Consider the following 12,850-nt stretch of genomic DNA (forward strand, 5'->3'; position numbering starts at 1 on the left):
CCAAAGTTTCATTCACTTCAGACAATCTTTGTGTGCCCAGGCCAGGCTTTGTGCTTTGGGCATGTAATCACCAGTGAAATAAAAAAGTCCCTGAGCTCCCAACTGGGAAAATGAAGTGCTTTTGAGGGAAAGTGCTTTTACTACTTTGTGTCAGCAGCTAAGTCAGGGACCACTTTTTAGGGCAAGGCCGAAGAGATGAAGACTCTTATCCTTGGGGGGGATACGCCTTCATTTGGGAGACTCATTTTGTCTAATGAGAGATGTTACTGATGGGTCCATGGTACAAATGTAAACTCTACAGGAAAGAAACTCTGCAAGGAAAAAAATCAAAATTCCTGGTAGTAGTGTAAATCAACCACTGCCTCTGAGATGCAGGGCGAGTGTTTAGTGAGCTACAGGAATGAACTTTGCTCTCTAATAGAACCAACCGCATTCTGTACTACAGGCAGTACATTCTTGGGCCTGCATAAGAATCATGAAACTTTCTCTTTAAAGGACCAGTGGGTTAATATTTTGGGCCGTGCGGGCCATACGGTTTCTGCCTTTGTAGCAACAAAGCAGCCACGGACCACACATCCACGAATGAGCCTGGAAGTTTTTCAATAAAACTGCATTTATGGACACCAACATTGAATTTCATATCGTTTGCACGGGTCCCAATATATTATGATTTTTTCCAACCATTTGAAAAAACATAAAAATCACGCTTAGCTCAAGGGCCATTAAAAAAACAGCAGGCTTTGGGCCAGAGTGTGCTGACCCCAGGCCTCCTAGAGAAAAGGCTAGGTAACAAGGCAGAGAGAAGAGGTCTTGGAGCAGGCCTTGCGGGTCGGGCCCGCACGGCTGGGATACCTCAGGGTGTGCACGGTGTGTTGTGTGTGACCCTGTGCGGTTCCCTGAGGCGGGGCTGACGACCTCACCGGGTCCTCAGAGGGGGACCTGCCAGGAGGAGCTTCGGAAGCGCCAATCAGAACTCACCGCCCTACGAGCGACGCCACTACAACTCTTCTTTACCTACTGCTTTTTTATTTGGTTTCTCAGATTAATTAATGAATTGAAATCACTAATGATTAGTACTGAGCCCTTCTTACAGGCCAGGTCCTTTGCTAAACTATTGCCATACGTGCTCATTTAATCCTCACAGTCTTCTGAGGTCGGTACGGTTTATTATTCCATCTCATAGTTGGGAAGCTGAGGCTCAGAAAAACCCTCCACTGTTTGTTTTGCAGATCTTCTTTCCTTATATTCTGCACCTCCTTCCTAAGCAAGTTCACTGACCCCAGTTGCCATGTATACGCTGATGATACCTAATTGCCTAAAAAACCCTTCCAACCACTGTCCCCACTGCAACCTGGCCAGAAGTGACAAATTAACGTCCTTTCCCGGCAGTTGCTCTCTCAGGAAAGGGCAACACCACACACTTCTCTCTGAAATCCCCTCCCCGTGACCCCTGGATGCAAAACACTGTGATTCCTTTTACACTCATCCACCTTTTTCCAAATCCACTCCGGACAAGCCTTCTGCAATGATGTCCTAAGGGGTCGTCCTATACACATGCTTTTTAAAAGTAAAACAAAGGCATGATCATAGAGCAAAATGAAATATTATGAACCTCCGATTGTTTTTAAAAAGCTACCTAAGAAAGGTAGCTCTCTGTGTGTCCATGCAGTTGAATGAGATTACAGTGAAGTGGTTACAAACATAAGTTCTACTTGACTGCTAAGGGTTGTGTGTTCTCGGACGAGTCATGGAACCTGTAAAGTGACAATAATATTCATAATAGTGTCTCAGGGCTGTGTTTTGAGAGCTAGAGAGATTAATACATGCAAAATAATTAAAACACCAGCAGGCAGATGGTGATTAATAAATAATAGTTTTGATTGTTGATGGTTTTATCAATATTAATAGGAACAATGCATACAAAGATTAGCTAATAATATACTAATATTTTCCCAGTGAATCTGCAATAAGTGGTGGTATTGCAGGAGTTTGATGGATCTTCTTTTTACTCTTCTGTGTTTAAAACTCTGGCAAAATCATTAGTAAAAGAAATCAACCAAAAAGTCTTTACTGAAAACCAGTCTGCATTAAATGAGGATGCACTGAAATTGGTCATCTGCTGGAAGAATAATCAGACACATTTCTTGTTACATTTAAGCTACCTGAGATGTTTTATAACACCCAGTCTGAAATCGATCTCATGCTTAAACATTACCTTAGTACAGTTAACAAGAATTATCACCATATATAATTATCTGAATACCCAGCACCGTGCTCTGAAGTCACTTATAGATGTGTTTCCTTTCTTCCTCCAAATCCTAAAATCCAAATTAATTATAAAAATTAATTCCACTCAAATAAATTTTTTTTTCCGCCAAACCAAACTAAAAGTCTATCCACATAGTAGCCGCATTCAAAATTCATAGTTCACAGCAAGGAAGAGAACAAAAATAGAGCAGCTGGAGTATGTTTGAAAATACTAATCCTTATTAGGGCATCTCTTGAGCAGATGAGTTACTTTAGCTGCATTAAATCTCTATTAACAGTAGTGAATTCCTAAGCCAGACAGCAATGGTAAATAAAAGAACCCGTGCTTACATTCATTTGATGGTTTTGCAGACTCGAGAGTCACTTCTGGCACCACCATCGTGCGTTCAGGAAACAAAGAACATGAAACAAGATGTTCCTCAGAACGTTTTCCTTGTGCTATTAAATGAATCAAATAAATGAGGCACAGACAAGGAATTTCAATTTCAGAAGATTTTTACCCACAGGAGCTTTCAGTTTCTGTAATGTTTGGGGGGCGCCCATCCTTTGTAAAAATTTTTTGCTTCCATTGTTAAAATCGACGGAGCCAAGAAAACTCTTCTTAGAATGTTCACAAAGATCACTGTAACCCCCCTTCCCACCAGCTGTATAATGACTTGTGCAAAGGAACAGGCGGAGAGCCTGCACAAAGGAACACTAGATTTAAAATATATAGAACATTTTGGTAAATTCGATTGGTTGGAAAGATTAAAAACAAATCCTAAGGCAAATTAAGACAACCATTTTCTCAAGGTAAAGGAAGTACGAGGTCCAAGCTGGCGCTCACTTGGTTTATTTTCTGACTTGCCTTAACTGTGAGACTTTGAGGAGAAGACTGAAAAAAGCTCAGCAGAAGAGGATTTAAAATCTTGGACATTGTCTTGAAATGATTATTGCCTAAGGACAATGTAAGTTTAAAAATAATGTCTTGAACTCATGGGCACATTAGCTTATTCAAGCACTATCCCTTTAGGTAGAAGTGGGTTACAGTCAGAGTTTTACGTATCTTCTTTTCTTGACAGTGGAACAAGGGCATTTTTGTTAGTTTCTATTTGTGATTTCATCTTGAAAAGTTAGAGGTATGCCTTGGAAATTCATTAACTCTTATTAAGCTATTTTGAAATCAAATATACATAAGTCTAGCTAAAACTCTTTAGAATGCTTATGTTTTTGCCTATATCATCTTGTAGGATCATGAACTCTATCTATATAGTTTTCAACACTCTATGGCCCTTCTGAAATGTTTCATCCCCATGATTAAAATGAAATAATTAATTTCCTTGAGATAAATTGCCAAAGCAAAAAAAAAAATGTCTTTAAGACCCATATTCTGAGTAAGAGTAAGAAAAAGATCTGCTGGCTGCCTTGGGAAGGGGGAATAACAGAAATCCTCCCTTTTTTTTTTTTTTTTTTTTTTTGTGCGGTACGTGGGCCTCTCACTGTGTGGCCTATCCCGTCGCGGAGCACAGGCTCTGGACGCGCAGGCTCAGCGGCCATGGCCCACGGGCCCAGCTGCTCCGTGGCATGCGGGATCCTCCCGGATGGGGGCACGAACCCGTGTCCCCTGCATCGGCAGGCAGACTCCCAACCACTGCACCCCCAGGGAAGCCCTGGGAAGGGGGAATAACAATAGATAAGAGAACAGGCAGGGCTTTCATTTCCTACAAGGAGACTAAATTTCACAATGGAAAGAGTCAAAGTAAGTAGTAGACGGCAGCTCCAGACAGGTGAACTTCCAACATGAGCCCAAGAGTCTAGATCTAACCAAATCTTATCTCAGAATCCATGATCTCAAAGACTCCACGATGATCTCAGAACTCCTGGGAGGACTTGGAGATGCAGAAACTTGGGGAATGATGTGAAAGACATAAGAACGGCCAACACGAACCAGACACCTGCAGGGGTGACACTGACCCCAGTAGGTGTTCCTAAAGCTACTTTCAGAGATTTTGCATCGTCCAAACTCAGGTGGCACATGGGCGTGGCTCGGCTGTACTTTCACCCACACCAGTGGATGTCTTGCGACATTCTTCCTCATCCTGCATCCTCTCTCTCCATCTGCATCGCCCTGACACGCGCTCCCTCGGCTCCAGGACACCACTGCAATGTGCCTCAACATTTCCTCTTTTCTATCAACACAGGGAAAGAACCGTCTTTCCCTCTCTCCAAGAATAACCTTGCGTCCTTAAGTTAACTCCTTTGCTCTTTGGGATTTTGCTCCGCTCCTTAAACTTCTTTGTATTGTATCTTGTATCTTTCCATCTCTTCACCTAGAGGTGCTTTTTCCTCCCGGAAGAACACTCAGATCCCCTTTGTTCTGAGACACACAAGTGTGCACACACAGCCCCACCCCTTATTTACTCCTGATACCCCCTCAATTACAGAGTCTGGTACATGAAAAATACTTAAGAAACGCTGGTAGAATGAATGAAAGACAGACTGTTCACATTGAGCTCTTTCCTTTGAATGCTTTCTGAAGACGCGTTCATAAGAGCTGCCCATCTAGGCATCTTCCCAGCCCCATCCATCTGAATGGGGTGGTGGGGGAGCCCTCGCTCTATCCCATTGTAGACCCTCCAGTCCCATCCTCTTGGGCTCCCACCCAGGACAAGAGTCCCATCCCAAGTCTCTGAGACGATGGTCCCAGGTGGAATGAGGACTGAATGGAGAGAGGAACTGGCTCCACCCCTGGTGGGTCGTTCCACACTGAGGCACACCCAACCTTCCTCACTGCTCCAGGCAGACTGATGTCAGGGGCAACCCTTCTGGCCCCAAATCCGACGATTTTATTCCACTCCCTGGCCTCTTCCGTCTTTCCGTGGATTAAGCAGCCACTCTGGGAAATCCTTTCCCCTCTAGGATCTGTTTCTGCGCCTCTCTGCTCACTCCCTCTTGCCCTGGATCCCGCACCCCGCCCTCCTATTCCCTCACCAGTTATTCCTGAATTCCTGGGCATCTCACCTTGTCCTCTCTTCACTCAGGCCCCGCCCCCTTTTCCCGAATAAGCTCATTCATGTCCACCTCCATGGTTCCTTCTCCACCCACGTCACGGTTTTTCATTTCATCCATTAGCCTCACCCTGACCTTTCTGCTTCCTCACCGATTTTGCACATCTTGGTTCCACTTGAGCTTCTGGGCACACAGCTTCCTTTCTTCTATCCTCTCCATTAAAAGTTCTCCATCAAACACTGAGCAGAGTCCCTTACAGGGCTTTTAAGACCTGGCCCCAACCTTTTTTCCTAAATGTATTTCCCATGACAGTCCTTTCATACACCTTTGCTTGAGCCAAACTGTGCTCATAGGCTGGGTTGAAAATTTATGGAAATACCTATTTGTGTTTTTCTCCTTTCCACACAATTATTAGCCTCTTAATAATTTCCACAAAATTATTTTATGCTTCCCTGATTCAGGGATTCCTGCAGGAAAACAGGGCAGCGGGAAGGCACCAGTAAATCTTCAGTCTTTTGTAAATGCCTAAACCCTATAACAGATGATGCTAAATGTGCTGTATCAGGAGGGCAGAAGAAGGCTTAGCCGGGCCTCTGGAGCCAGTGGAGCCTGTAGGGACCTGGGCCCTGCTCCACACACCTGGTGTGGGCCCTGCTCCACACCCTGGTGTAACACAGGGCAAGAGGAAGAATATACCAGAAAGGTAACATGGCTGGAAGGTATTTTTATATATAGACTCAGATTCCTCTACTCAGAGGGACTCTGAATCATTTTCAAGTGATTTGGACAGGGGAAAAAGAGATGTGGATGGAGGGAAATGTTGGAAAGGCACAAAATATCTACTTTTAAAGAAAGATTTTTTTAGTATGTTTTTTTTTAGAAGTGATTTTTTAGTATGTCCTTCGTACATGATAATTGACTCTTAATTATTTGACAGTATAACAGAGTCCTGCAACATTTTCCATAATTTAATCAGTGCATAACTACCCAAATCCTGCCAGTATGTAGGAAAAAATGATATGAATCTACTTAACAAAGTATCATCAGCTGTTAATGATACAATAAATAATGATTATATTAAATGGTTAGGCTACGGTTAGCTCTCAATTCTGCATGTGTTCTTATCCTGGGAAATTTAGACCTTTGACCCATTTGTCTTCCCACTTCCTTTGGTACACCGGGTTTTATTATGTTTGGCATTTGGCTTTACATTTTCTTATTTAGTTCTTGGATTCTTGCTTATTTCAAGTGTGAATGATTTCCTTCCATCGGGGATGATACTTCTAATTTTGAAACACCCACCGTCCCTGGTATAATCCTGGAGATAGAGTTCTTCAACAATATGAGATAAAGTAAATGAAGTAATTTCTAGTCTATAGTGCTAATGATGCTTTTACATTTATAGGTGTTTTCTTCAAAAAAGCTATAAGTTCTAATCCCGATTTTTTTGTGATCAATCATGGAGGGAAGTTATACACACAAACGTGTACACGTATAACTTAGAGGTACATGGAAACAGCTCTAGAAATGCAAATCTATGGGTTTTAGTCACTTAGACTAAATGAATACTTATCATTCTTATGATACTTATTATCATAATTATCTTTACTTGTAGGTAATTACAAGGGTGTATGTAGGAGTGATTGTTCTCAATACAGGCTTCATTCATAGTGAGGCAAACCTCACACTATACAGGCCGGGCATCTAAACCTACAAAGGCTAAAACCTCCCTCACATCCTAAAGCCTGGCCCTACGTTTACTCAGAGCTTCATTCAGTCCCAAGAAGCTCCTGGATCAGGAGCTTTTTCTTAAAATTCCCCTTTCCTTCCATACCTCACGCCCTTTTCAATCTAATTCAGTAGCTGTGTACTGAACAGGTTTCGAGTTATGTACTTGATTGCTTGAAGCCATTTACCAGCAGTAGCATTTTTGGAAACTTTCCTGTTTCTGTCACTCTCCTAGTTAAAAAATATATTAACAAATGTATTCCTACTTTCATTATGAATAAATACTGTGGTAAAGGTGACTTTAAAATATTAATGTTATTTATACTTGGAATATTCCACATAAATATTATATATAATTGAAAAGCACAGTAAATATATTGAAGCACACAACAAATTACATAGAAAAGCAAGGTAAATTTTATACATTTATATGTCACAAATGTAATTTACTATATAAATATATCTGTATATACAGTTTACTATGCTTTTCAAGTTTTGGAAATAAATTTTACTTATTATTTTGAACAAAGAATCAAATATACTCCGTGAGCAAACTTGTGGCTACGTGAAAAAAAAAACAGAAAAACGATGTGCTTGAAATCTCCCATTCTAAACAGAGCTGGTTAAGCATTATTTCTAAATGCTTCTTGTTTTCCTGATTATCTATCATCTGTGTGGCAGAGGAGACAGAGCCTGTAATCCAGGGCGCATGGGGTGGATTGGAGACTCACCGCTGGAGAAGCCTTTAGTTAAAGTCTTTTTTTACATTAAGCACAAGTAAAATTTACATTAAACATAATACATGCTATTCCATAGAACACCCAGCTTGTTTTAATAGATAAGCAATGCTGTTTGCCTCTTCCCAATCTTTGATTAATTGACACCATTAGAAAATCTGTCTCAGTTAAATGGATAAAGCAGATGTGGCACATATACACAATGGAATATTACCAGCCATAAAAGAGAATGAAATAATGACATCTGCAGCAACATGGTGGGACTTAGAGATGATCACGCTAAGTGAAGTAAGTCAGAGCAAGAAAAATGCCATACGATACCACTTACATGTGGAATCTAAAATATGACACAAACGAACTTATCTACAAAAAAAAGGAACAGAGTCAGACACAGAGAACAGACGCGTGATTGCCAAGGGGAGGGTGGGGGAGGGATGGATTGGAAGTTTGGGGCTAGAAGATGCAAACTATTATATATAAGATGGATAAAAAACAAGGTCCTACTGTATAGCACAGGGAACTATATTCAATATCCTGTGATAAACCAAATGGAAAAGAATATGAAAAAGAATATATAATATACATACATATATAAAAACAATCATTTTGCTGTACAGCAGAAATTAACACAACATTGTAAATCAACTATACTCCAATAAACTAAATTTTTAAAAATCTGTCTTAATTATCCATGCATTTAGAAGGCCCCCTGAAAAGCCTCACCAGTCTGCGATTAATGGATTCACGTCACACTAAAGACATTTAAATCAATTATATTAGTGTTCCTTAAAATTGGACAAATATCACATAGTTTTCTCTGGGATGATGGACCTGGGGAAGAGAGAGTTGAGTGAAAAATTTTTAAAGTAGAAAACTCTTCTAAGGTTTGTAACTATAAAAACTGTGGTAATACTGAAAGGAAGGGCTGGAAATTCAGATTTGTGACAGTGCTATGCTTGTTTAAAGTAGGCCATCCAAGAGGCTCTCTTATAGGAAATTAAAATTCAGGAATATTTCTTGGGTGAGGACAAATTGGAATACAGATTTGATGATCACATGCAAAAGCTGAAGTAATAAAAAACAAGATTTCTTAGAATGAGAATTCTGAACTTCCGTGTCTCTTCACAGGAGAGAGGACATATAATCATTGATAAAGGGGAAAAAATCACTTGTAGAAGAAGGAATAGGGAGAAAGACCAGGGCATCCAGTGAAATAAAGAACAGTGATAACTGAGGTTTATCACCACTGGTCACTTGCTTTGGGAAGATTAAGAAGAATGAGAAAACAGGTTATCAAATAAAGGGTACAATTATGATGTAGAAAGAGAAACATAAACTCTTATACCTGGGAAGTTCAGAGGACGACTTTCAGTCCAATCCACCCAATAAACCGGCAAACCGAGCCCCAGAGAGAAAGTTAGAGTTTATTCCTTGAGTCACGTTGGGCTAGAACTATTTTGTTATCTTGGCTTCGTAATCCTTTTCGCTCCTGTACATCGCAAACTAATCTTTGAAAGTGGGGTAATTCCATGCACGTTACTAACAATGCAACTTTTGGGAAGGTAGGTATTATTTGAAATTCAGCAATGCCTGTAACTGGAATAAAATTTAAACTAACAAAGCAAAGGAGCTGAGTGTTTCAATGACAATCATTTGAATCTATTACCTACAAAGCTGTGCCTCAGGTATAGTTCTTATGTTTAATTATTGCTGTGCTTTACTCTAAGAAAATGTAATTCTACTCAACCAGGGAAAGATAGAGAGGGAACGAACTATCAGGGAAAATAAGAAGAGACAGACTGTGGAGGCTGGGGAAGAAGATAAGCCATCCCCGAACATGCAGGAAACCCTGGCTCCCTAAAAGGACATCAAAGAGAATTTCCATATCACCCAAGGGATAAAGTAATCTGAAATCTGGTGGTGAAAGTCCATCCACACCCCACACTGGAAAGCATCATGTATTGCATGAACATTACAAACCAAGAAGCACCACGGTCAAAAACAAAACAAGTAAAAGAAATGAAAAACAACTCCTACTCCTAAGGAAGAAACCTGAGCCCAAGGAAGACAAATGATTCCCCTTCACAATGAACAGCTCATCCCCATGGGATGGCGGAGAGGAACTGCCACCAGAAATGCTCGCTAATCGAGGGCCATTCTAATCCTGTGATTTTCAGAGAGACAAACCTCTGTTTTGATAAACAGCTGTGTGCACTAGTTCAATTTCTGAACGGCTCAAAATTCCCTATCTCTAATTTATTTGTCACTTTGTCCAGTAGAGGCATAATTTAAAATACATACTTTCCAGTCTCTTCAATAAGTGGTGCTGGGAAAACTGGACAGCTACATGTCAAAGAATGAAATTAGAACACTCCCTAACACCACACACAAAAATAAACTCAAAATAGATTGAAGACCTAAATGTAAGACCGGACACTATAAAACACAGGAAGAAGAAAACATAGGAAGAGGAAAACATAGGAAGAACACTCCTTGACAGAAATCACAGCAAGATCTTTTTTGATCCACCTCCTAGAGTAGTGGAAATAAAAACAAAAATAAACGAATGGGACCTAATGCAACTTAAAGGCTTTTGCAAAGCAAAGGAAACTACAGACAAGATGAAAAGACAACCCTCAGAATGGGAGAAAATATTTGCAAATGAATCAACGGACAAAGGATTCATCTCCAAAATATATAAACAGCTCATGCAGCTCAATATTAAAGAAACAAACAATGCAATCAAAAAATGGGCAGAAGACCTAAATAGACATTTCTCCAAAGAAGACATTCAGATGGCCAAGAAGCAAATGAAAAGCTGCTCAACATCACTAACTATTAGAGAAATGCAAATCAAAACTACAATGAGGTATTACCTCACACCAGTTAGAATGGGCATCATCAGGACATCTACAAACAACAAATGCTGGAGAGGGTGTGGAGAAAAGGGAAGCCTCTTGCACTGTTGGTGGGAATGTAAATTGATACAGCCACTATGGAGAACAGTAAGGAGGTTCCTTAAAAAACTAAAAATAGAACTACCATATGACCCAGCAATCCCACTACTGGGCATATACCCTGAGAAAACCATAATTCAAAAAGACACACGCACCCCAATGTTCATTGCAGCACTATTTACAATAGCCAGGTCATGGAAGCAACCTAAATGCCCATCGACAGATGAACGGATAAAGAAGATGTGGTACACATATACAATGGAATATTACTCGGCCATAAAAAGGAATGAAATTGGGTCATTTGTAGAGACGTGGATGGATCTAGAGACTGTCATACAGAGTGAAGTAAGTCAGAAAGAGAAAAACAAATATCGTGTATTAACGCATATAAAAGATGAACCGGTTTGCAGGGCAGAAATAGAGACACAGATGTAGAGAACAAATGTACGGACACCCAGCGGGAAAGCGGCGGTGGGGTGGTGGTGGTGGGATGAACTGGGAGATTGGGATTGACGTGTATACACTAATATGGATAAAATGGATGACTAATGAGAACCTGCTGTATAAAAAAATAAAATTGTAAAATTCAAAAAAAAAGTACTTTCCAGGATGCCAAGTTAACTATCAAAAGGATTTCATGGAAGTTTTTTAGTCTAAGTAAATTTTGTGCCAAGACTTTCGCTCTTAAGGAACAATAAACGGAACTAAGATTATGGCAAGAGAAACAGGTGCTGACAATTAAAATCAGTTCAATATTTCACTTACCTTCAATTTTCCGTAGTGCTAAGCCTAGTAATGAGTTGTCTAACATGTATGATCAAATGTTATATAATTTTAGGCAGTTTTTTGTATTTGATAATACACAAATAATCATCCTCCCTTCTGTTTGCTTTTTTCTATATACCCTGAGGATATAAAGCTTTTAAGATTTATAAGCAGTAGAAAATGTTTGAAACTCAAATTTGTATTGACATTATTCTTTGCATGAATCCACTGACCCATTTTTGTAAAGTAAAAATAACTGCTGGGTTTTTACTTGCATTGAAAATAGAACAGTCACAGTTCAATTATTACATTCACACAGCCCCCTGAAGACTGTATTTCAAGTTGCACAACTGACCTTCTTTTCTAAAACAGTATGGAGATAGCCTAAATTAGAAGCAATTGTATTATGGAATATTTTGAAAAGGAGAATCCTGTTGCTTTTCTTGTATTTCAACCAATTTGGTTCTTTAAGATTTCTTTGCATTTCCTTGCATATTTGTAAACACAGCTTTTTTTTTTTTTTTTTTTTTTTCCCACGAAATACCTGACCACTTCAGGGATTGACAAATGATACCTTGTTAGACAGCTGTACAGAAAAAAAAAACACACAAAAAAACCCCACACATGGAACAGGTTTCCAGAAACAGAGAAACAAACGTTCTTTGGAAAGGAGAATCCGTACACTGTACAATCCCATCCCAAGCCATAGCGTGAAGGTTGACATTTGTCTCTCCAGCGAGAACTTGAGATGTGTAAGTTGAATTCACTTCACTCACCTGTTTGGCTTAGCTGGGACGTGCTTCTGCTCCTTCGAGTCACGATGGCAACCACTTTGGCACTCAGGCTGGACCTCCTTTTCTTCCCACCTGTTCCAACAGTGCCCACAGCCGTGTCCGACTGACTGCCATCATTATGCTCCAGTGTGTACATCTGTCCACTCACGCTCGTGCTCTTGGTGATGGCTCTTCCTGAAGTCCCCATCCGTCTGCCTTGCATTTTAGGGGTAAATGAACTATATTTACAAAGTAAAAACATATATGCATCCATAAATTACAGGTCAGCATAATCAAAACTTTACATCTAACTTATTTTGAAATAATCCGGGCAAAATTTTAGAGGGAAAACCCGGCTGAATAGTAGTCCTACAGCTATAAATATTCTAAGGTCACATCACCGCCCCCAGTATTTATTTATCTATCTATTTTTTTGCGGTATGCGGGCCTCTCACTGCTGTGGCCTCTCCCGTTGCGGAGCACAGGCTCCGGACGCGCAGGCTCAGCGGCCATGGCTCACGGGTCCAGCCGCTCTGCGGCACGTGGGATCTTCCCGGACCGGGGCGCGAACCCGTGTCCCCTGCATCGGCAGGCGGACTCTCAATCACTGAGCCACCAGGGAAGCCCCCCCAGT

At 40.5% G+C, this 12,850-nt stretch overlaps 1 protein-coding gene across 50 annotated transcripts in view; it reads right to left on the reverse strand.

Annotated features, from left to right (window-relative positions):
* RIMS1 (regulating synaptic membrane exocytosis 1) overlaps positions 1-12,850 on the reverse strand; it is a 480,052-nt gene that overhangs the window by 51,498 nt on the left and 415,704 nt on the right. For 27 of the 50 annotated variants that reach the window (XM_065888884.1, XM_065888915.1, XM_065888912.1 and 24 more), the window contains one exon: positions 12,220-12,455. The exons of 18 other annotated variants lie outside the window; for them this stretch is intronic. In XM_065888884.1, the coding sequence (XP_065744956.1) occupies positions 12,220-12,455 (236 nt within the window). The remainder of the gene's footprint in view (positions 1-12,219; positions 12,456-12,850) is intronic. 5 more of the 50 variants (XM_065888916.1, XM_065888908.1, XM_065888892.1 and 2 more) reach the window with 1 other exon arrangement.

The sequence above is a fragment of the Phocoena phocoena genome, chromosome 12, assembly GCF_963924675.1.
Source record: "Phocoena phocoena chromosome 12, mPhoPho1.1, whole genome shotgun sequence".
Taxonomy (NCBI): domain Eukaryota; kingdom Metazoa; phylum Chordata; class Mammalia; order Artiodactyla; family Phocoenidae; genus Phocoena; species Phocoena phocoena.